General features: G+C 44.8%; 1 protein-coding gene across 1 annotated transcript in view; it reads left to right on the top strand.

The window, feature by feature from the left end:
- PPM1F (protein phosphatase, Mg2+/Mn2+ dependent 1F) overlaps positions 1-19,608 on the top strand; it is a 30,599-nt gene extending 10,991 nt beyond the window's left edge. The window contains exons 3-7 of the mRNA XM_066609604.1: positions 824-1,023; positions 1,789-1,977; positions 3,695-3,838; positions 4,746-4,839; positions 10,537-19,608. Coding sequence (XP_066465701.1) covers positions 824-1,023; positions 1,789-1,977; positions 3,695-3,838; positions 4,746-4,839; positions 10,537-10,904 — 995 coding nt within the window. The 3' untranslated portion in view covers positions 10,905-19,608. The remainder of the gene's footprint in view (positions 1-823; positions 1,024-1,788; positions 1,978-3,694; positions 3,839-4,745; positions 4,840-10,536) is intronic.
- The last annotated feature ends 4,904 nt before the right edge of the window (positions 19,609-24,512 follow it).

The raw sequence follows: 24,512 nt of genomic DNA, 5'->3' as shown, positions 1-24,512 counted from the left end.
AGCCGGAGTCCCTGAGGCAGTTCATGGCTGAACACAGTCACGTTCTGGCAACTCCTGCGACGCCGCTGGAACCAACTGTATTGCCTTCTGCCTTTCCATTGGACCATTTCAGCGTCATAGGGGGGGGGGATTGGCTGCATGGGTAACAGTCTATCCTCCCTATCTACTTTACCCAGGCTTTGCGCACCTGAGAGGACACTGTTCCAGAACCACCATTCAGAGTGCAATACCATAGTCTTCCGAGACTGAAGGATGCCAACAACAACAACTCATTGTATTGTCATGTACATCACAGGTATAGATAGTGAGGGTAACTGAATAAATCATGAAGGGTAATGTCAGTAAATAGTGCCATTGGTTTGCAAAACATGAAAAAAATGCCCTTCTACTCCAGGATCTCTTGGTTAGTTTGACACAAAGTTGGGTGCTAAGTTGGCTCCATCTGCTGGAGCTTGTGAAAACCGCATATCCTTTAAGAATACTGAGAGTCAAACTTACATGTGATGTTAGATGTGTTTGATCCTCATCTTTTGTTTTAAGATAAATAGTGTATGGGGATGGGGTTGATCAGGGAGGGAGCAAGCAGCTTTACCTGACTTGATCAGACCTGACAATAATGTCCATGCACTGGTTGTCATCAAGACTAGTGGATACCCTTGCCTCTGTCTTTAAGAATAAAATGTTACACCATCTTAGGATGTGCAAATCGGTGAGAAAGGCACAAGTAGAGGAGAGAGTGGGGTGGACGAGAGGAACAGAAAATGCACTGCAGGTCCCCAAATGTGACTTTCTGTATATCCTTTCTTTCCTGGGTCCTGACTAGTGCTGGATGGAGAGCCATTACAGCGCTGCTTCTATAACAAGCTCTGGGAAGTGTGCTGCAAGTGGCAGAAGCAGCTGCCACCACTGAAACCCCTCCAGCGCTACCTCCAAGTCTCCATCCATGCCACCCGCAATACCCGCCGGAAAATGGAGGACAAGCACGTTTCCCTCCCAGAATTCAATCAACTTTTTGGTATGACGGTGAGTTTATACACCTAACAGAAGAGCGCAAGTACCCAGGAAATTGCCTCCTGCGAAGTCAAGCCATCAACCTCAGTATTGCCAGTACTGGCTTGCAGAGGCTCTTTACGGTTTCAAGCAGGTGTCTTTCCCAGCCATACTTGGAGATATTGCCAGATATGGCATCTGGGACCTTTGAGTGAAAAGCATGTGTTCTTCCACTGACATGCATCCTCATTCCCCACAGAAACTGTTCTTCTCCAAACTACTCCTCAGTACTTGCAAATAGTCACACTTCCCCTTTTGTTCTGTTGTAGTTTCAGATTTCATACCATCTCTGGCACTGTTGCACACTGTCTTGGTGTCTCAGGACATGGTTCCCAAAGAAGTAGAGTTGCAAGCAGAAATACGTGTGGCTTCTAGCAGATCTTAATAGATGGGCAGTTCTGGGGGGGAGAAAGGTGCCCGTATTTGTATGATACACACAAATATCTAGCTCTTTGCTAAGCGATCATTCTGTAGATATAAAGGTAGTAGAGATTCTCAAATCCTCAAAACCCCTCCTGGCCATGTTGTAAAGTCCATAGCAGGGAGTGGGAATTATTCATAGATGTAATGATAAACTAGCGGGAACATGACTGAGAACAGAAGTGACCAGTGGATGTGTCTTGTTTCCTCCCTTCTCCAAACCAATATTTATTCTGATGCATTTTCCACTGCATGTCAATGTATAAGTTTTTTTCTATTGTGTTATTGTTCCCCTTCACATGTCCTCGCCACCAAAAGGATGATGTGGATAGAGTTTATTTTGCTGTGTTTGATGGTCATGGTGGAATAGATGCTGCTAACTATGCAGCAACTCACTTGCATTTCAACATTGCGCATCACAAGGAGATTCTGAAAAACCCAGAGGAAGCCTTGAGAGAATCTTTCCAGAAGACTGATGACATGTTCCTGGCTAAAGCCAGAAGGGAGGTGAGTGGGGGTGAGATGGTACAAGAGCCCAAATGAATTGGTTCACAGTTGATATTTTGCTAAGAATTACTGTCCACAAAACTGAGGAAATGAACATGTTAATTCAGGTCAGCATAGATCAGCTGACCTCAGCCAGTGGTATAGGTACCATCAGTAGTACTTGTAGTGGTACTCACAAGACCCCTGGACACCTGCTGCCCAGCAGTAAGACCAGGAACACAGCACAGTAAACAGTGGTAGGAGGCTCTAAAGCATGCTTTTCCATGCTTGAAAAAACCCTCGCATCCACCCTGAGCCTCTTATGGTGTCTGTTGTGTCAGATCTGACCTCCCAACCCAGAAATCACAGACAGTGATGTCATTACCAGTTACTTCTGGCGGTACTTCAAATAGGTGGACCATCTGAAGTGATACGGTGGAGGACAAGCATTGAGAAACACTGGCATAGATCAATAGTGGGATCTTTTCAGTGACATAACCAAGTATTTCAAGTCCAGGGTTATCCAGTGGACACTCTCTCTCTCTCTCTTCAGCTCAAGCACAAACCTGAGGGATTATGAGTTCATATACATACAGTGTGTGTGTGTGTGTGTGTGTGTGTGTGTGTGTGAGAGAGAGAGAGAGAGAGAGAGAATTAGTACAGTGTGTATATCTGCAATTAGTAAAAACTGATTCCAGGGTTTGGAACAGATTCTTCCTGTATTGCTCTGGTGTATAAGAAATCAGAGTGTGTTTTGTTTAAAAATTACACCCTGTCTTCACTTGTTGATAATGCATGGTGGCTGACAAAATTAATGAATTTAAGAACATCCAGATACAAAGTAGTACAGTTCTCAAAGCAAGCAAATTAGCAGCAACCATTTAATTTTTTGATTTGCCTGTAAACTGCTTTGTGAACTTCTGTTGAAAAGCAGTATAAAGATATTTTTAATAATAGCTGTAGAGTTTAAAAACAATAAAATTAAACAAAATTAATTTGTTTATTGAAAACAATTTGTTTAAAATTAAACATAGTGTAGCAGTGATTTACTGTGCCTGTATTCTGTATCTGCTTGTACCCACTCTCTCCGTGACCACTACTGTGTCCATAACAAAAGATAATTAATTGTAATAGAAGTTGAGTAAGTGCTGGCAAACTTATTGAACCCACTACCACTCTTGCTTGTGGAACAGCAACCGAGATCTTAAGGGCTTGTTTTAAAAGCACTGTCTTTTGACACAGGAAGCACTTCCAACTTGAGAGAAGGCATGAAAGTTAGCATCAGACTTGAGCATGCATGTCTGTTGCATGCTATCTATTGCAAATCTACAGAGCCCTGGGATGCAGCAATAGATATTATCACATATGACTATCAGTGTGCATGCTAGATTATATGTGGACATGGTAGCTGGGTGAGAAAATTCTCCACTGTTGGATTGAACCTTTTATCATGCAATTCATAATGCCTTTGGAAGGAGAGAAGAGGGGTGTGTGTGTAGTCATATACATCTGGACAGTACCTAGTTGCATTTTATTTTTTGGCAGACATTTTGAGCATCCAAGTAGATCTCATCACAACAAAATACAGTTGTGTGAATTCACCCTAAATCTTTTTGCGTCCCTAATCGAATGTCTCTGGTGCTTGATTGCTGTGTGGCTGAATGATGAGCTCCACTTACTCTTATGTTTCACTCTTCAAACCTCTCTTTCAAGACTTCTTCTCCCTTTGACTCCACAGAAGCTGCGAAGTGGTAGCACAGGAGTATCTGCCTTGATTGTTGGGAACAAATTACATATAGCTTGGCTTGGGGACTCCCAGGTCATGCTGGTGCAGCGAGGGAAGGCAATAAACTTGATGGAACCTCACAAACCAGAGAGAGAGGTAACTGCTGTGCCTTTGGGTCTTTATTGTAAAACTCTTGCACTCTTGTCTGAATTTTTTTGGATGTTGTGATGAGTTCTTTGATAATCCAAATTCTAGTTGTTATCCAGATGTTTGAATGAAGATATCATTCCACCATTCCCCAAGTCATTCAAATGAATGGCTATCGGCATTTCCTCAATTGAATCTTGTCTCTGCTGAGAACAGAGGCAAAAGACTCCCTCCTGGCCTCAGTCTTCCCCGTCTGCAGTATGGGGACAATAATACTGTACAGCTGAGGTTCTCAAACTGGGGCACTGCAATATCCCAGGCTGAAAGCCTCAGATCCTGCCCCTTAAGAGGCAGGGGAAGAGGGAAAGCAGTGACGTGACGTGATCCCCAGGATTGCGTTGCTAACTGGGGCGAAGGGGTTTTTAACTCACAGGGGGCTCCTGCAAGGTCCAGGAGGTGTGAGAGCTCTGCGCAGCCCTACACAGGGCTCCCTGCATCTTAGAATACCGACAGTAAGCAATTGGAAACCACTTCTGGATTCGCGATTGCAAACCAGGTTTGGGATCGCTTATTTTCAGTATTTTAAGACACGGTGAGCCCTGTGTGGGGCTCCCACACCTCCTGGACCTTGCAGCATCCCCCATGAGTGTAAAAAAAACACAACACCCTTCACTTCCCATTAGCAATGTGATCATGGGGATTGTGTTTCTACCTTTGTGCCCCCCCCCCCACAAAGACTTTGGGAGTTTGACTTCCAAGAAGTCTGAACCTCCGCACAGGGTTTTGTAAGAGTTACAACAAGACAAAATGTGAAATGCTGTTTAAAAGCATATAATAAAATGAAATGCTCAACTTAGACATAGCATGTTGGTGCTTTTCTTACTTTTATTATTGGTGAATTTTTTGGTTTGTTCAGGATGAGAAACAGCGCATAGAAGCTTTAGGAGGGTGTGTGACCTACATGGACTGCTGGCGTGTCAATGGAACCCTTGCTGTCTCCAGAGCTATTGGTAAGCAAGATTCTGCAGCACTGTAGAAAAGAGATCCCTGCAGGGTTTTTTTTGTCCTACTCCCTGCTGGAATCAGGACCACATAATTTAAAGTCTTCTTCCTGTTCCTAAGGGGTGACTACTCCCAGTTTCACCCCTGTAACACTCCAGCAAGGAAAGCCATGATGGTGCTTTGTCCTCCTTCTTTTTCCCTCTCTCTCTCTCTCTCCTTTCTCTATCCCTTTGCTTGATCTCAGAAGAACCCAAAGCGGCATTAGTGGGATTAGCAACCTCAGGCATTTGCAGAGCAATGCAGACCATTCGCTGCTAAGGCAGTTTCTAAAGTACCACCGTCCAAGTCTCACAATGACAATTTGGCTTGGGGGAGAGAAGGCTAGTTGAAAGACAAAAAAGTGCCTGGTGAGCAGCAAAGAGGAGCAACGCCCCAAAAGCTGTGCAGAATGGCAGTAAGCCTGCCATAAGTGGCAAAGCTGGTACCAAAGGGGCAAAGACTCTGAACTCCCCCTTGAAATTAGAGGCTCCCCAAACACACTGGATGGCAAAGTGGTCCCTCCTGACTCTGATGGAAGGATTATTGCATGCTACGACCTAAGTCATCAAAATCGACTAGAAGCTGGGCTCTTAGCCCCCAACAGTCAGAGGCAGGAGAGGCCCTAATGCTAGACCAGAAGAATATATGGCAAGTACTATAATCCCAGCAGCTGCAGGAAACCCTTTTTGCTTCATCGAGAAGCAGGGTAAACCAGCACCGAGGAGCCCCACAGACTCATAGTTAGGGATGAGTGTTCATCCCAGGCACCTCATGGGGCTGCGCTCCCCTTCTCTGCTTATTGAGGAGAGTAGTGCTGCTGGATTGGTGGTCCTCTCTGTATTTTTAAGAGTGCTCCCGTCTCATCAACAAACAAACTCCTCTTCTTGACACTAGGGGGTGCTCTCCATTTAAGCAGGAAAAATTGCCTGGCCAACATATTCTCCAAAATAGCTGAAAAGCTGAAGGTCTTTCTTTCTGCATTCCTTCAGCCTGCATTCCACCCCAGCACACACACACCCACTCCATGACTTCTTGAAGCACTCTCACCCAGGTCCATATAATCCTCAATTAAAGTAAAAGGGCAGATTTGAGGTTTAATCGACCACGTTTTCCACCATGGCCTTTTATGTCAGAATCTCTTCATTTTCACCCTCCTCTTCCTTCTCCTTTATTGCTCATTGGTAGTGATGATGATGAACTAGGCTCCCAGGAAGGGGGCTCTATTTCTTCTGCGACAAGAAAGGGTTGCTTTCAGATGTGGAGCACTCACTTCAGATTCTCTTGTGGCCCAAAGATGATTTCTGCCAAAGGACTTCCACATTCTTCTAAAGCAGGGGTGCCCAAACCCCGGCCCTGGGGCCACCTGCGGCCCTCGAGGTCTCTCAATGCGGCCCTCAGGGAGCCCCCAGTGTTCAATGAGCCTCTGGCCCTCTGGAGATTTGTTGGAGCCCACACTGGCCCGACGCAACTGCTCTCAGTGTGAGGGAGACTGTTTGACCTCTCGCATGAGCTGTGGGATAAGGGCTCCCTCCACTGCTTGTTGTTTCACATCTGTGATGCAGTAGCAGCAGCAAAGGAAAGGCCAGCCTTGCTTTGTGCAAGGCCTTTTATAGGCCTTGAGCTATTGCAAGACCTTCATTCATTCATATAAGTTCATCTTTAATATATTCATTTATTTAAACTTATGTAAATTTATTCAAATTTAAAATGTAAATTAATTATTTTCTTCTCCGGCCCCAGACACAATGTCCGAAAGACAATGTGGCCCTCCTGCCAAAAACTTTGGACATCCCTGTTCTAAAGAAAGCTCATGGGCTTGGTAACACTGGAGCCTCCAACAAACCATATGATCAAGGGGAACCTGGTGGGGCACAGACAGTTCTTCCTAAATTCAATATCTTGGATTATGTAGTGCCCTGTGCTCAGATTGTCCAAGCTTATGATTTCTGAGCAGAATGCACCTCTGGCTACTAAGAGACCTGTTGGAATGACAAAAAAATTCTATATTCTTCCACGTATGGATATGGACTCTCTTAAGACCCCTTTGGTAGATACCCCAGTTGCTGTTGGGGGCAGTGATGGCTCAACATGGATGTGTTCTCCTTAAAAACTAGAAAGACGGACAAAGCAAGCCAGTGCTCTGAAGATCACTTCAGGTAGCTGCCCTAGAATTCAGAATCAGCCTCTATCTTTGTAGGGGCATCTTCTTTGGGGCAGTAAGTTGCTGTCACCAGTCCCTCTGACTCAGGCAGTCTTGACAATCTTTGACGATGGAATACCTTTAGGGCATTCTCAGTTCCGCAGCTGATTAGCCTAGCCACAAGAGTCTGGACCCAGCTGAGTGGAGCAGACACCCAGAGGTCTTCACAACCATCTCCAACAGATTTGCTTGACATCTTGTGGATCTTTGAATCCCTCAAAACCACAAGCCCCAACTTCTTTTCTGCTCCAAGACCAACCAACTAGAGAACCCAAATGCACTTGCAACCCCTGGCAGATGGGGTTTCCTGTCTCCAGAAACACCATGACCCCTACCTCCTTGCTGTGGCTGGCAAAGAGGCGAGGGGGGATGCTTTGGACTTATTGTGAACAATGTAGGGCTGCAGCAGGCTCCAGGAGGTGTGGGGAGCCCTGCGCAACCCTCAGCAGCACTCCCCAACTCTTGGAATCTTCAATAAAAGCGGGCCCAAAGCACTTCTGTTTTGCAGGAGGTGCTTTGTGCCCACCTTTATTGCAGATTCCAAGAGTTGGGAGCACTGCGGTGGTCTGTGCAGGGCTCCCCACACTCCTGCAGCCTGCTGCAGCCCTACATTGTTCACAGTAAGTTCAAAGCACCCCACCTCACCCCCCCAAGTGGCGTAATCCTGGGGATCCAGTTGCTGCTTCCCCCCCTTCCCCTGCCCCTTAAAGGGACAAGAGAAGTGTTACACAAACTGGTGGGTCGTGACCCACCAGTTTGAGAACCACTGGCATAGAGATTGAGCAGTAGCTTAAGGGCTGTAATTCTGCAGTCATCCCTACTATTCTGGCCTCCCTCAGGAGCTCCGCTAACGGAATTTATTGTGTCACTTGGCGAGCCTACACGCAGTGGCATAAGAGAAAACATTTCATGTTTCTAAAGACAGAGGGTCAAAACAGTTTTAGCCTTTCTCCAAGACAGCCTCAACCAAAGCACAGTCTCTACACTAGACACTTAGCAATTCGGCCAATGATACACTTAGAAAACAATTGTTTAGCCTTCAGGGATCTTCATGGGAGTCTGTAAGGACCCAACAATAGACGTGGCCAAATTCCAATTGCACAAGGCCACATTTTTCTTATTAACAAAGACTGCAGCATGTGCTAACCTTAGCCTCAATTGCCTTATTGCACCTACATTAATAGCTGCTCTGCACAGAGCATTACCATAGTAACACACACCTGACGGAGTGAGCCATGCTGAATAAAGCTTTCAGTTCCTTCCTCGAACCATCTGTAATGATACTGAATGTTGTCATCTTGTCACTGAAAACAGCCAAAGCGTGTGTTGCTGTCAGAAGCTGATGTGCAGCAGTTTTGTGCTTTGTCCTGGCTATTGTGCTGTTGGCTGTTTGAATATTTTGAAGCTGTTTATATCCCAGCCTTCACTTTTGCACGGTAAATGCTGTGTTTACTGGAGCCCACCTTTTACCTTTTCTCTCATGCACACTTCCTCTTTACTCCAGTCCCCTCTTTCTTTCTGAATCCAAGGAGCAGCTGTGGAGACTGCAGCTGGTGTGCTGCTGGGAAAGGGGGAGGGCAGCATTGGCACTGCCTCAAGCACTGGGAAGTCTAGGCTGCTGCCATCTCTCCTTACTAAGCTTGTCTGAAAATACCCTCTTCTATTGACCTCCCCATTTGTATGTTTCTCTGCTCTTAGGGATAAGGTCAGGTGTTGTGTGGGGCTGTGGCACTGCAGTATGCTCCCAAGATGCCCCCCCCCCAGAATCTTTGGGAAATGAGGTAACACTCATTCCCCATAACATTAGAGAGCTCCTTTAAAAAAAAATTGTCATTTTAGTATTAGTTTTTAATTTCAAAAGTTGCATATCGATTGTGTGTGCATGTGTGTGTGAGAGAATATTTTCTGGACAGATAGGCTGTAGCTTTTAAAATGTAAAGTAAATGTCTCTGCAAGTATGTGGGTGTTCTTATTCCATTAGCACGCTGCTGTAAGGCTACTTCCTTGCCAGCTTTCTAGTCATTACACAAAATGCTGCCTACATGCAGCCAAGCTCAGAGTCTTCCTGCTCCCCGCTGTGTGTGCAGAGGAAGGAAGAATCCTTCAGCTGCATCCTTCATATCATATCTGGGGTTTGGGGCAATGAGTACATTGCAGAACAAACTGCAGGCATGAGCTGGAGCATTGCAGCACATGCCTGCAGCTCAGTTCAGAAGCCAAACCATGGTTATGAAAGCTTAGCAGTGGTTTACCATGTTGTCTGCATTGGCAAGTCATTGTTTGCAATCACTAAGGACACCATAGTCAGAATGCATTGTTTGAAGTGGGTTTGCAAAGAAAGGTTTGGTCTAAGTGAGGTTTAACATGACATCGGAATTGTCAAACCACAATGGAAGTCATGTCCATCACTCTGCCTCCAGAAGCAGCTCCCTGTGGAGATGGGAGTGAACATAGCAGCTTATGGAGGATGGAAAGCAAAAGCAGATAAGCAGATCTAAATTATGGTTAGTCCAAACCATGGTTTCATTTGATGTCTGGATTTTGTCTTTATTTTATTTGTTTGTAATGGCAGTTTTTTAACCTCCACACCAAATGATACCAGTGTCCAGTCCAACCACCTGGGATGATTAAGTGCTTTGGATTGGTGGACCCAATGTTTAGAATGAATAACCTGTTTCATTTCAAATCATGAGAGATGACTTAAAAATCATACAGTTTTGAAAAATTGTATGTATGTGTTGCTCTTATATTTGACTACTGTACTGAGCATTTCAAAATATTTATATTTTTAAGCTTTTCTCTCATGTACAATGTATTTGTGTGCTGTGTGTGATGTCAAGAGGGCTCATGGGAGTCTGCCCCAATCAGGTGTCAAGTGCAGGATTTGCCTCTCCTGGGATAAAAAGTGTACTGTGCTAATCTGGTAACGTTGTCAAATGTACCCCAAAGTAAATAATAGAAATAACCACCTGAGTGTGTTGCCATGAGAACGGGTGCAGTAAAAAAAAAAAGGCAGTGCTTCATTAAGTGTTCCCTTTGGCAGTGCAGGAATAGAATAGCAGCAGAAATAAGGGGGTCAATAATAATGATGCTTTTGTATATACAAAAGTGATAAGGCACAGCAGGAATTGGATATTTTCAGTTTCCCAGCCAATTGGGGTACAAAATAACACCGAGTCTATCTCTATATGTTCTTGTTTAGACAAAAAATTTTATAAATTTCATTGATAAGATCAGCAACATTTCCCTGGGAGGGAAAGTGGGGAGGGAGTGTTCCTTATGAGGCTTTCAGGACTGCACCTGTTAACCCAAATTCAGCTTCTGCCTGCAGTAAGATTGAGAAACCTCTGTTATTAGAGCTTCCTCTTGACTAAAGGATTTGAACACTCACAGATGGAATGTGGGGTGGTCGGAAAGTTGTACATTTTGTGTGAATATGGACTTAATTTCCTCCTTCTTCTTTCAGGTGACCTCCTCCAGAAGCCTTATATCTCCAGCTGTGCAGATAGTGCATCCTTTGACCTCACTGGTGCCGAAGATTATGTGCTTCTGGCCTGTGATGGATTTTTTGATGCCATCAGACCTTTTGAGGTGGTGGACCTGGTCCTAGAGCACTTAATGCAGAACAAAGGGGATGGTTTCAAGGCTGCGGAGAGGCTGGTGGCTGCAGCCAAAGAAAGTGGATCCACTGACAACATCACTGTCCTGGTGGTGTTTCTAAGGGAGCCCCGAGATGTCTTGGCTGACTGCCTTGAAGACCCCAAAAGCTGCCCTGCTGATGATTGCACAGCAGAACCAACCTTTTGCTTTGTCAGCTCCGAAACAAACAATTGAAATGGCAGCGAGAAGGGGATGACTGAATCCGTTTTCAAAGCACAACGCAAGTAGAGAAAAGAAAAACCTCTCTAATTAACCGGAGAGACAAATGTGTTGTGGACAGAAATACCAGACCGTAAGTGGCCACAAGGTTAAAAGTAAGATGGTTCCATAACTCAGGCCTGGGTCATGGGGTGGGAAGTCTGGGTTTGGGCTGTACTGCTTCTGAACGTAGGTGGAGGAGGTGGGGTGTGGCAGCCCTTTGCATTTATTTGTTGGTATCAAAAGTATATATAAGCCACTTTTTCTCCAAAATGGAGTACATGGAATTAAAAACCCATGACTGAATGCTCCCTCATGCAGAAACTTCTCTCCACATAAAAAACTAGACGTCAAGGAGAGCGGTTCTTGCTTAGCCTGACATTTTTGTTTTCTGCATTTGGGGAATTTGTGTGTGCTGTATTCAGGTATTTGAGCCTCCACCTGCAGTCTGAAATGGTACTGCCCAGGCTCAGGTTAACCATCTCAGGGAAAACTAGGCCTCAGAGGGTCAAATAGGTATTGCAGTTTGTGCATTTCCCCCCTTGGAAGCCATCTTCCGCTTACCCATTAAATGTCTTAGGAAATGGTGAAGTGTATATAAGCTAAAGATGGATACTCGGGGACTCTCTGGATTCATTTTAATTAGCAAAGGCTGCATTTAAATATTTAACTACAAGACCTGTCTATAAGCTACCGTCGCCAAAGACGAGCTAATTCCTGTGGTCAGGTTCAGTATTAAAGGAAGCGTTTGAGATAGGAGCCTTACTTTCTTGTATAGCAGAAGAGGTGAGGCCTCCTTCTCTTTGTTGCATACCAAAGAAAATATTAGTGAGGAACAGAAATAATACATTCATGAGGCTTGACGGGAAATAGAGACCAGATATTGAAACATATCTGCCAGAAGAAACCCCAGTGATGTGCCCAGGCAGCAGCATGGGAGTCTCTTGTTCAAATGTGCCATTACTTGCAAACACCACCAGCTTCTTGGCCAAGGTAATGTAAGCATGAAGGGTTGCAGCTGATTCACTAACACAATTCTTGCATGCACCTTGCTCATTGCATTCCGTGTATGAGGGAGCAGTGGATTGCCTCTTTTTACCATTGGGTTCTTTAAGGGTATGTTCAGTCTTAAATATGATATAAACATTTCGTCACCCAGTTGGGAAAGCCTTTATTTCGCTCATGTACATCCCATGGTGGACTCTCTCTATATTTTTATACTGTTTTTCTATAGTTATGGCATTTTATGATTAAGAATTTAAGTATCCTCCTTTGTTGGAAATCTTATTTAGGAGTTACCTTTCTTGTTGTCACGGGCATTTGAGACTGGCCACCCTCAAATGCCACAAAGGGCTGTTTTTTTCTATAGCGTTGTATGGAGTGTGTGTTAGCTTGTGTTCTTTTTAAAAAAAAAATACTTGCTTTATTTCATTCCTTTAAGCACTCACAAGGCGCTTAAGACTTTCCCTGTTTTGAAGTATACAGAAATTCATGTGGTTCCGGCGTCTCCACATCCCTTTTACTCTTAACGTAGGGCCTCTCCACTGCCCACTTGTTTGGGCCAGACTTAGATTTAAGCAACTGGGCTCTTTGCTGCCATCACATATAATTTGAGCTTAGTTCAGGATTTGAATGTTGTCTTGCGTAGTGTTAGTTCTGGTTTCATCTCTCAACACAGAAAAGCATTTGCAAATGGAGGAGTTAGTGGGATCGTGCTTGATCTTCACCTGATCCAGAGCATTGTGCCTCCTGGATAAAATGTGGTTCTGTGTTTTGAATTACAGGGAGACAGACCAGGGACAGACTGCACTTGCTCCCAGTGTGGAAGGGATTGTCACTCCCTAATTGGCCTTTTCAGCCACACTAGGCTCTGTTCCAGAACCACCATTCAGAGCGCGATACCATAGTCTTTCGAGACTGAAGGGTTGCCAATTGTTTTGAATTGCTGTTTTGTCAAGCAGATGAGAAGGCATGCTTCGGAGGCTGCAGCTTCTTTACTGAAGTGGGATGTGTTCCTTGGATAGTGGCCAGCTTACGAAGTCTTGATTTCTCAAGAGATTGGGGGAATGTGCCAATTTATTATAGAAATTGCAAAGTGAAGTGATTGATTTTACAGGAGGACGTATGAACTTGCAGTGCTTTAAATATCTCATTTTGGTCTCCGCCCGGGCAGCAACTCAGAATGTGTCCTGGACTGGTCGTCACCTTTTCATAACCATTGTGAATACTATAAAATATAGGAAACATTCTTGCCTAATTAGCATCTAATGTAGAAAGCAAGAGCATGTGTCAGTGTCTGGCAGCTCTGAACAGACTCACGGTTTCTTCAATATATGTCTGAAGCTACTGTGGGTCTCCTAAGAAACTGTTCTTCAACCTTGGGGTCGGGATCCCAGTGGGGTTGTGAAATCTCAGTTGTGGGGTCGCAGCAGCTTACACAAATGGAAAAGGTTGAAAACCACTGGACTAGAGCACCAGCAGGTAAAGGGGGGAGTATCTGGTGTACCCCTTCAGGTACCAGGAGACTGTGTCCCAGTCGTGCTCAGGTTCTTAGTAATTGTGCTAAAATAACTTTTAGTAAATTAACTTTTAGGCTTCATGGTAACTTTTTCTGCTTACTGGAATGAGAATATTTGGTTACAGCGTTTGGCTCTAGGAGGCTGTTACGTCATTGGGCAGATAGGAGGCAGGACCAATTATGGGACCCAGTCTCATACTTTATTTATTGGGGTCATGGCACAAAAAAGGTTGAAGACCACTTTTTCAAGGAGAAGAAGCTTCTTGTCACTGGCTGTTAATGTGTTTGACATGCACTGTTTTGCAGAACCTTCTGAGAGAGCAAAAGAATGTACAGCCCAATTTTTAGAACCATGGGGAGGATTTTAAGTGAATCCACCCTCTAATCGCAGGGGGAGAGGGAGAGAAATGGCAAACCATTTAAGAATTATTAGAGCCTGTTTTGAAAAAGAAGGTAGGCTAAAGATAGAGCTACACATCAGTTTGAGAAAGAAACGCAGCATGAGGGAAGGGAAGAAAAATTCGTGCTGTAAAGTGAATCTCGTATGTAGTAAGCATGCCAGAAAGAGATGCTTAATGGTCTGGGGTGCCTGGGAGAAACGGGGCAAAAAGCATTGAAAATGGATTTCTATTTCCCCAAGCATTTGGCCATGCTTAAATGAGTGAGAACTGTGGCGTTTTCAAAACATATTATGCAAAGTGCCAAGCCACCCAAAAGGAGAGGACCATTTTTTGTGCGTGTGTGCACATGCATCCCCCCCCCCCATTTTAAGTAAATATCCCAAAGGATGCTGATAGCTTGGTACTGCAGATTAATTCTGATGGGGTGGATACCTTGGTGGCTTTAGGAGAACTGGCAGCTGAATAAATCACAGCAGTGGTTTTACTAGCTGACATTTAGTGGAACATGAGCAGGGATGAAATGTTGCTCCCCCTTTTTAAGTGTTCCCAGACCATTAGCATCTTTCTGGTAAGAGCCCTGAAACTTGCAAAAGAAAGTTATCCTTTTTTAATGGGCTTGCTCTCTGTCTTCTGGCAACATCTTCTTTCCCTTTATTAGAACTCATTAATTTGTTTAGATAAGTAAGTGAAGAGAGCAGTCCTCAACAAGCACTTAGCCAAAATGGTCTGGTGGTTGAAGTGTTCGGAAGTCTCTGTTTGCTAAACATTAGGAGCAAGTAGCAGGAGATGGCTTCCTGCATAACAGTTGTGATTTACACCCTATCTTTTTCAAGCATGAAATGCAGATTGTTTTTGGAATTCTAGGCTGGAAGAACATTGGTCTGACCCAGCTCTCATATTCTCACTTTTTAATAAAGAAATTTTTTAATCTTTTTTTGTTGAACAACTAATCCTTCAAAAAGAGTCTTGAAGACATGGACTACAGTCTACAGAAGCTTCTGCAGAAGTTGTTTTGTTAGGCTTTAAGGTACCACAAGAACTCTGTTGTTTTTCCATTGGCTTACTTCATCCTGGAAATTGAAATGTCTGACAGTCTGTTCTTGTTCATTGCACCTGTGTGCTGTGACATGAAATGAACTGCAGTGCTTGTGCTCTCTGATGCCAAGATAAGCCTCAAGGCAAGTGTCAGGAGTTGCCATTGTCAGGCAAGTGTCAAAGCCCAGGTCCCAATAGGGGACCCATTGCTGGGACCCCTATCCTGCTGGCTGTTGTTGGCACCCACTTACTCACTCTTTCCCTTTTAGAGGGAGAGAATGGGCAAGAAGGAAGCAGGAGTAACAGTTCCTACCTCCTCACTCACCTGCCCTTTCCCTCTTGGCAGTGAGGAGGAGGAGCAAGGAGGAGGAGTTGGGGCCCACTGAGTGTTTTGCTCAAGAGCCTACCAAACTGTGAAATCAGCATTGCCTCTGTTATAATACTGTTGGGTAAACATAGACCACCTTATTCAGTATGGTGTCTTTGCCTGAATGCCAGTACAGGGTGATATATGCATTACAAAACAGTTCTTTTTCAACAGCATCTTTGGGGATTTGATTCTGTTGCATTGAATTTTTAGGGAAAGAACTCCCGCTTAGAGCTGTCATTTAGTCATTTCATCTGCCAACTAGGGAAGGTTCTGGAATCTCCTTCTCAGGCTTTCAAGAACAGATGCACCTGGGTAGACACATAAGTCTACAACGACTAGTTGAGTAGCCCAGTCCTATGGTCTGCTGCTGCCGTGAAGAACAGCAGCACCAAAACGGCTGCTGCTGTATCCTATGGGACCAGACCAGCTGCTGGAGCCTCCTCGGGATAAGGGAACAAATGTTCCTAACCCTGTGTCAAGCTCTGCTGGCAGCAATGGGTCTTCTTGGATCTGTATCAGCTATTTAGCAAGTGCAGAACCAAGGAGGTCTGTTGGGCGGAGCAACTCAGGAGGAGCAACTGAATTCAGAGGCAGACTCTGCCACCGTTCTCACCTCCTCCTGGGCCAATCCTCCCTCCAGCCCGGCTTCCCTCTGCCCAGTTCTTCCCCATCCCCGCTTTCCCCCTGCCCGAAAAGCCTCCTCACCACCCAGTGGGAATACTTATCGCCTGGCGCTCCTTGGAGGTGTCTTCCTGGTGCTGAGGCCCAGCGCCAATAGGTGCTGACCTCACTGCCAGCACAGCATCCTCACTGCCAGTTGCAAAGTGCCTTATGGCACTCACACAATGTCTGTTGCCAGGGTGGCACACCATTCACTGGCACTGCACTGGCTTAAGTTTGGGCCCTTAGTCTAGTTCATTATTCCCCAAATGTGGTTTGGGAATCCACCGTTGAGTCATGAACTGATTTTTGAGGGGTCACGAAAAGTTTTTGAAACAATAAAAAAAAACACACACCTGCAAGCACCCTTGCCTGGTTTGCAGAAGAAAATCATTAGGTAGAATGCTAACCTGTAGTGTGAAGTAATCTTTATGCCCGAAATTAAAATGTCACATTTTTCCATTTTCTCTACTTATGCTATAGACCACTTATGAACCCAGTTTCAGCCTTTTGTCTGGCCTGGAAGTCCTTAACTGCACATCTTGCTCCCCAGTTCAACTTTCTGGGTACCTTGGAATGTCTCTAAAGGTTTGGGGAAAACAGTCCTTGAACTCCATTTCTAGGGAGAATCTACACACATACTATATATTAGGTCTCTAGCAGCCTCAGGAGCACAGGACTCTTATTATTATTATTAATTATTTATTATTAATAAATTATTTATCTCTCTATTTTGTCTATTGGGTCACAATAGATTGTCGTTTTAAAAAGTAGGTCCCAGTGCTAAAAGGTTTGGGAAATACTAGTTCTTAGTTCTAGGGCTAGATAACATTTGGATCTTTTCCAACCCTTATGTGCCTTTGTGAAAGGAGCCTATAACTCAATCGAAGAGCATACACTTTGCATGATGAATTTTCCACATTCTGTTCCTGACACCTCCAGTAAAGTATCTCAGATAGTAGGGCCAGGGAGAACTTTTCCTTTTATCTTTTCACTGGCAGATAATGAAAGGAACAGACTGAAGAAGAGCCCTAGTAGACCAGGTGAGGGGTCCATCTAGTTAGTATCCTAATTCCACCAGTGACTATCAAAATATTTCTAGAACACTTGCAAGCAGGATGACTCTCTGCCCACTTAGAAAGCAAGGGCTCTGAATGTGAGTTCATATTCAGTTTCCAGAACAGCACTGACTCTAAATCAAGGAAAAGCAAAATAAAAATATATTTAATATCCAGCTGTCAATAGACAGGAATGGAAATTGGCTGCCTTTCTTTAAGTATTTAATGCTCTGCTTTGCTGAACATGTACTCTTTCGTAATAACAGAACTATTCAATGCCACCGTTTTGTGTTCTGTCTATACATCGCAGTATGTCAAGCATGTCAGAATGGATCATTTTAGCTCCTGGAAGCTTTGACTGGAATCTATATTTATACTGGCACAAATAGGATAGTCAATGTGACTGTCATTCTTTTTAATTATGAGGAAAGCTTCTTCCTTTCTGTACCCTTTTCATCCTTGCTGTGTTGTCCAGTTTCTTGTAGAAAGGCAAGTGTCTACTGCAGGAATAGGCCTCAAACTGTGCCATGTAGGCTTGAACACTCCCTGGAGAGAACTAGATTATTTATATATAGCCATCTGTGTGCCTGGTGCTTTACAAAGAATTGGAAAGCAAGTCCCTGTCCCGTGGGCTCATAATCTAGATTCATCGCAAGGGAAGTGGAGGAGGGGGGGATAGGGAAAGACAGGGAAAGAATACACAAGAGCATGTATACATGCTTGGACTTTATATACAGTATATTATATGAAAGGAGGGACAAAGGGGAGAGAGAAGAAAACAAACTGAAAGCCAGCTACGTGCCTGATCAACTGATGATGAGGTTATCAATGGACAGGGAGAGTGAATGAGGAGAGAATAGCTTGGGAGAGAAGATGAGAGGTTCCGTTGTAGATGACAGTAAAGCAATCAGATGGAAGTATCAAAGGCATTCAAAGATGTGGGATGGGATGGAAAGACATGTTTTCTGGGGTTGTGGATACCATCAGTGCAATCTGAGATCACCCAGGGACAGTGAATAGACAGAATCACAAGGGGCCGAGAACAGAGACCCTTACAAATGTTGTCCAGGAATCCAATTCCATTGACAAACTAGAGGTCAGGTTAATTCTGAGCATAAGGCTTGAGAATGCATTGCATAAGGGATACTGCCCACTCCACATTTCTGAATGACAGGCCATCTTGTACAGCAGGATGTGCAATCAAGGGCCATAAAACTATAGCACACTGCAATGAGGCCTCCTTGTGCCGATTAACACAAATCTCCTAGAATGTTGGTTTGACTACACCAGGGCCACTGACAGGCTTCCTGTAGGAGAATTCTAGAAGAAAAGCCACTTCCATAGATTGAATACCCTCCACTGGCCCTTGACAAGCCTACATCATGCTTGTTTGGTCTGTGTAAAGAAAGTTGATGATCCTACCTGGGCTGGTGGATTTAAAATGCTTTTCGTCTGCTTTGCAGCACAGTGCAATTTCCTGCAATGCCTTAACTGGATAGGTTGACCAGTACTCTGCACTTGCAAGCCTCATGCTCTATGCCATGAAATCTAAATTCTGCAACTCAGGGTGAACAATGCACACTTGCATTATTTCAACTGCAATAAATACACAGGCTAGTTTGAGGGATGAGCTGGGGATGAAACCAGATACCATGAGAAAACTAGAGAATGGGGCAGAGTACAAAAGTAGCACATCTTAAGCCCTTGAAGCACTAGCTAAAGGTTCCCTTGGCATGCAGCTGATGCCAAGTATCTTCAGTATTGTCTTTTTGACACTGAGGACAAGTGGTTTCCTTTAAAAAAAAAGAAAAGAAAGATTCTCATGAAGCCCATTTCTGCACCTGGCAGCATGTGGCTTGGATAGAATTCAGAAAACTCCGTCTCTGGGCCGTCAGTAGGCCATCCATGCTTCATCTATACTGGAGACGAATATGTCCATCTGTGGTGAATACTGCCACCATCTCTTTTTGGTCTAACCCTTTCCCCAGCGTTTGGCATATGTCTGTACTACTGGAGTACAGACAGCAAATGCTTTACTTCGGTTGATACAAAGTTGCCAGTATTACTGACTTGGAGAGGACTGAACTGTTGCATATCTTGGCAATATGCCCTTTTTATATGCTATTGCCTCATCAACCTTAAAAGAACCCCCCCCCAAGCAATTTTGCTTAGAATTAAGGAAACTTTTATCTGTGTGTCATCTGCATGTACAGTAACTCTATTTTTCTTGAAAGGCACCATGTGCAAAAAGAGACCGAAATAGGGTGTGCTTTAATAACTTGCAATGTTGGCACTTATTCAGTATCTTAAGGAGGGGTTTTTGCCGATGTATGATATGTGCATGAACTGTGACACTGTTGTTAACCGTGAGTCTTATGCTGCTGCAGATTGTTTCTGCTTTATTTACATGGTGCTTGTGCACAGTCTTCAATTATTATTTGTCTTGCATGAAGTTGACTGGGTTTTTTTTTTGTAAATGTATATATTTATATATCTATATATTTTCCAGTATCCTTACAGTGCCTCACTTATCTATTTGTGTGCTATATGGAAGGAAATGGAGGGGTGGGGGCACCTACTAGCAACGATAGGATGTAATGTATTGAAGTGTTAATAAATGGCTAAAGTTCTCACTTTCTGTGCTTTGTGTATCAGTGGCTGAGACACACGGAATAATTTTAAAGCAGTGGCTGCAGCCCACCATATTACAAGATGTACATGTGCACTTGAGTTTTTGTCCTCCAGTTGTTGCTTCAACCCCCCCCCCCCCAAACTGTCAAAGTGCATTGTCAAAAGGGGTGTTTGGCACACAGCTGGATCTCCCTGGCATCGATGTTGTTTTCCAGCTGCTTCCAACAAGCGTTTTCCTGGGAAAATCGGAGGGAAAGAAATGAAGCTGCTGCATACGAGACTGACAGTAACTGAACTGGGGAAGGATGGCAGTCCACTGCTCTGGTTTGCAAAGTACTTTTGCTTTCAGGGAATGATGGCATAGGAGTTCTGCCAAGCTGTCACTCACTATTGGGACCGTGAACCAGAAATGCAGCATGTTTGTCTTTCCCTGTTTTGAGTGGTGGTGATTGAGAACAAACCCCCTGTTGACTAGACTTCCCCGCCTGTGTGCTAGGCTGGGTCTACACATGCAGCAGCCTGGATTGCATCTCCTCAGACTATAAGGAGGCAGTGCTGTTAAAAGGAAAATTGCAAATGGAAATGGAGCACAGCAGGGAAGGGTTTCAGACCAACTTTTTGCCTTCTGTTGGCAAGGAGTTTGTGATGCAGGGCGGCGTTTACACAATGTAATAGCTCAGCTGCCAACTGTGAAATGAGACGTTCTACTTTCTGCCACCTCATTCAGCTGCACGTGTAGACAAGGCCCTACACAGAGCACCCTAGCTTGCCATTTGCAGATCCACTTGAGAGTTGGCCTGCTCTTTCACCAGCAGCATCTGGTGCAGTGTGAGACATCTCCTTAACTTGTTTGATCTCGTTCTGCACTGCTCAATGCAGCAAATCCCTTTTTTGCATACCAAACCTCTTTTGTCTTCTCCTGTTTTGTGCCTTTTTTCGCATGAGGTCGAAGGAAAGAAACATGACTGAAACTGTTCTCATTATCCTCCTGTCCACAGGTGATTTATTCGCACAAACATTACCAAATGCTTGTTTTGTCCTCATGGTTTCTGCTCACAAACAGACTCAATAGTTGCGGGAGAAACATGAGACATGAGACACATGCTGCTGGTGTAATGTATTTAAAGCCACGGAAGCCAAAACTGAGAACAGAAGGAAAAGTTTTTTTTCTTTCTCCCCTTTAAAATGACTGGTGGAAGCTTCTGCTAGTCATTTTAAAGGGGTCTGTGCTGGTTGCACCATTCTGAAGGCTCCTTCAGCCTCTGGAAGGTCTCTGCAGTATTCAGAGATATTTTGGCACTTCCTGCTGTACTCTGCTGGCTTCCTGAGGGTCTCTGCTAGCTTCTTCTGATGGTACCCCTTAATGGTGGCCTCCTCAAGCGAAGGAAATGTTTCTTCCCTTACCCCCAGCCATGTCCTGGGACCCAATGGCACTCAGGGAGAGGTGACATGGTGATGTCATCCCCTGTGTCACCACATTCCCCCTGCACACTACACCCCCACTTCCATCCTAGAAGTCAAACAGATGTAAGAACATAAGAACAACCCCACTGGATCAGGCCATAGGCCCATCTAGTCCAGCTTCCTGTATCTCACAGCGGCCCTACCAAATGCCCCAGGGAGCACACCAGATAACAAGAGACCTGCATCCTGGTGCTCTCCCTTGCATCTGACATAGCCCATTTCTAAAATCAGGAGGTTGCACATACACATCGTGGCTTGTAACCCATAATGGATTTTTCCTCCAGAAACTTGTCCAATCCCCTTTTAAAGGCATCCAGGCCAGATGCCGTCACCACATCCTGTGGCAAGGAGTTCCACAGACCAACCACACACTGAGTATAGAAATATTTCCTTTTGTCTGTCCTAACTCTCCCAACACTCAATTTTAGTGGATGTCCCCTGGTTGTGGTGTTATGTGAGAGTGTAAAGAGCATCTCTCTATTCACTCTGTCCATCCCCTGCATACTTTTGTATGTCTCAATCATGTCCCCCCTCAGGTGCCTCTTTTCTAGGCTGAAGAGGCTCAAACGCCGTAGCCTTTCCTCATAGGGAAGGCGCCCCAGTCCAGTAATCATTTTGGTTGCTCTCTTTTGCACCTTTTCCATTTCCACTATGTCCTTTTTGAGATTTGGAGACCAGAACTGGCTGCAATACTCCTTGTGTGGCCTTACCATAGATTTGTATAACGGCATTATAATATTAGCCGTTTTGTTCTCAATATCTTTTCTAATGATCCCAAGCATAGAATTGGCCTTCTTCACTGCTGCCGCACATTGGGTCGACACTGTCATCAAACTGTCCACCACCACCACCCCAAGATCTCTTTCCTGATCTGTCACAGACAGCTCAGAACCCATTAGCCTATATGTGTAGTTTTGATTATTTGCCCTAATGTGCATGACTTTACACTTACTTACATTGAAATGCATCTGCCATTTTGCTGCCCATTCTGCCAGTTTGGAGAGATCCTTCTGGAGTGCCTCACAATTGCTTCTGGTCTTCACCACTTGGTGACTGCAGCACCATTGGAGGCAGCGAGGTGTTGCAAAATGGTGGTGGCAAGGAACAAAAGTAAGCAGGAGTAAGTTAAGTATAACTTACTCAGCAGCCTGCCAGCCTGCTTACAGGCACGAGGTAAGTATAAGGGCTAGCTTTGCTATGCTACAATGAGTTTGGCGCAACACACCTTAAGAGATTATCCTATGTGACTTTTTATGGGATCCACTGAGGGCACCCTCTTGAGTTTGCTTCAGATGAGTCAAGGATTGAAGATAGGCATTCTCAGATGTGAAACTCCTCCTCTAGTTATGGAACATCTTCCAATAATATTTTTGTCAAAGTTTAGCACCTTTCTAAAGCAGTGCAAGACCCACCTCTTTGGACTTGCCTATAGGACGAGGGTTCAGTCAAGAAAAGCTGAAGACATTTCAAGGAATTTGATTAAATTTTATTCTGCAATGCTGCTGTTACTGAGAGCCTTCTGGATGAAGCTGTCTATAACTGTAAACAGTGAACATGAAGATTCTGGCTGCAGTCCTGTACATGGTTAGATGTGCGCGTGCCTCACTCCCTTTTAGGAGGCTTGCAAGTGCTTAACGGTGCATAGGACGATAGCATTTGCCATCTGTTCCTCCCCCTCATTGTGAAAGCTGCTCCAATTATGTAATAAGATGAAAAATATTTTTGTACCAAGTAACACTGTCATCTGTGATCCTTTTCTCTCCTCATGTTCCTGACCAAAAATTGAAGGAGGAAAAAAAGAAAACTGACAAGAATAAAACAGTTTCACATTGTTCCACAGTGTTATATGGAACAGGGTTCTGGGTAGCTGCCTTTCATATCCCTAACTGGCTTGAACCTGGGATCCCCAGCAGGTGCTTTTCCACTGAACTGTGATCACCACCTAAGGTTTGCCTTACAATTAACTGCCTTGGTGGGACTTATAGTCCATTTTTAAGTGGTTCTCTGCTATCAGTGGTTATTAGCCATAATAATCAGGATATCTCATTCACCACCACTCCTCCTTGGATTCAAAATGGAAGGGGGGGGAATGGAACAGGGAAGAGGGCTACAGTATCTCTCTGTAGTTAGTAATGGCACCTTCCTATTCAGTTAATATTTTCAGGTTATTTTTAGGTGCCACTTGGAAGCAACTTCCAGGAGACACCAACTCAATACTGGTGGGGTTGGCAATCCTGCAGGAGCCCCTCCCCTCCTTTAAGCTGCATTACTATACACTTTCCTGACAGTTAGCTCTGTGGGTCTTACTGCTGCGTAGACAGGCCTAGAATCATGCTTTACTTCCTAATGAAGAAGCTCCACCTGCTACAGCCTTTGCTGGTAACGAAATTTGGGCTGCAACCCAATACACCAGCAGTTCTCAAACTTTTAGCAGCAGGACCCACTTTCTAGAATGAGAATGTCAGGACTCACTGGAAGTGACACCATCAAGCAGGAAAATTTTTTAACAATCCTAGGCTGCAATCCTACTCACACCCAGGAGTAAGTTCCACTGACTATCATTGTTAAAAGAATATACCTAGTAGCCTGTTCAAAGCACAGATCTGTAACATTTCCCCAAATGCAGTCACATCCCATGGTGACATCAATAATCTATTTAAAATATTGAAATAAATGGGGACCTACCTGAAATTGGCTCATGACCCATCTAGTGGGTCCTGACCCACAGTATGAGAAACACTGCTGTACACACTTTTCCTGGTAGTAAACACTGCTAGACACAGTGAGACTTACTTCTGAGTAGACACACCTAGGATTGAGCTCTAAGCCTTTGCTGGTAAGGAAATTCAGGCCCATTGAACATCACTCCTGAGTTAGAGCCCCATCCTGTGCATGTTTCCTTTGGAGTAAACCCCATTCTAGTCAATGGGGCTTACTCCCAGGTAAATGTGGCTAGGATTACCAGCCTGTGCAGCTCTACTCAGAAGTAAGCCTCATTATAGTCAATGGGGCTTACTCCCAGGTAAGTGTGGCACGTCTGCATAAAGGCAGAAGCCCCCAGGCGCCCCGCACCAGCCAGCAATCTAAACACCAGGAGCCATTCAAATAGGCGCAGCAGCAAGCAAGCAGCCAACCACGTGACCCAACACTCCTCCTCCCGCTGCGGCGCGTCTCTGAAGCTACCGCAGTCTTCCGCAAAAGGCCACGCCCTTCCCTCTCCCAGCCCCGCCCACCTCCCCTCTCCCCGCATGCAGGCCACGCCCCCGAGATAATCCACACAGGCCAAGCCCCCGAAGAGAAATGGAACGAAGGAGCGGTGGGCGGGGCGGAATCCGCGTTGGCCACGCCCACCGCACTACCTCCCTCGTTCTCGCAGGAGAAGCCCCGCCCCCTCCCGCAAGCCCCGCCCCCCGTTGCCGTCGCTCGCGCGAGCGGGGAAGCCCCGCC

Source organism: Tiliqua scincoides, chromosome 14, assembly GCF_035046505.1.
Source record: "Tiliqua scincoides isolate rTilSci1 chromosome 14, rTilSci1.hap2, whole genome shotgun sequence".
NCBI classification, from domain to species: Eukaryota; Metazoa; Chordata; class Lepidosauria; order Squamata; family Scincidae; genus Tiliqua; species Tiliqua scincoides.
This window is presented reverse-complemented; position numbering and strand designations above follow the sequence as displayed.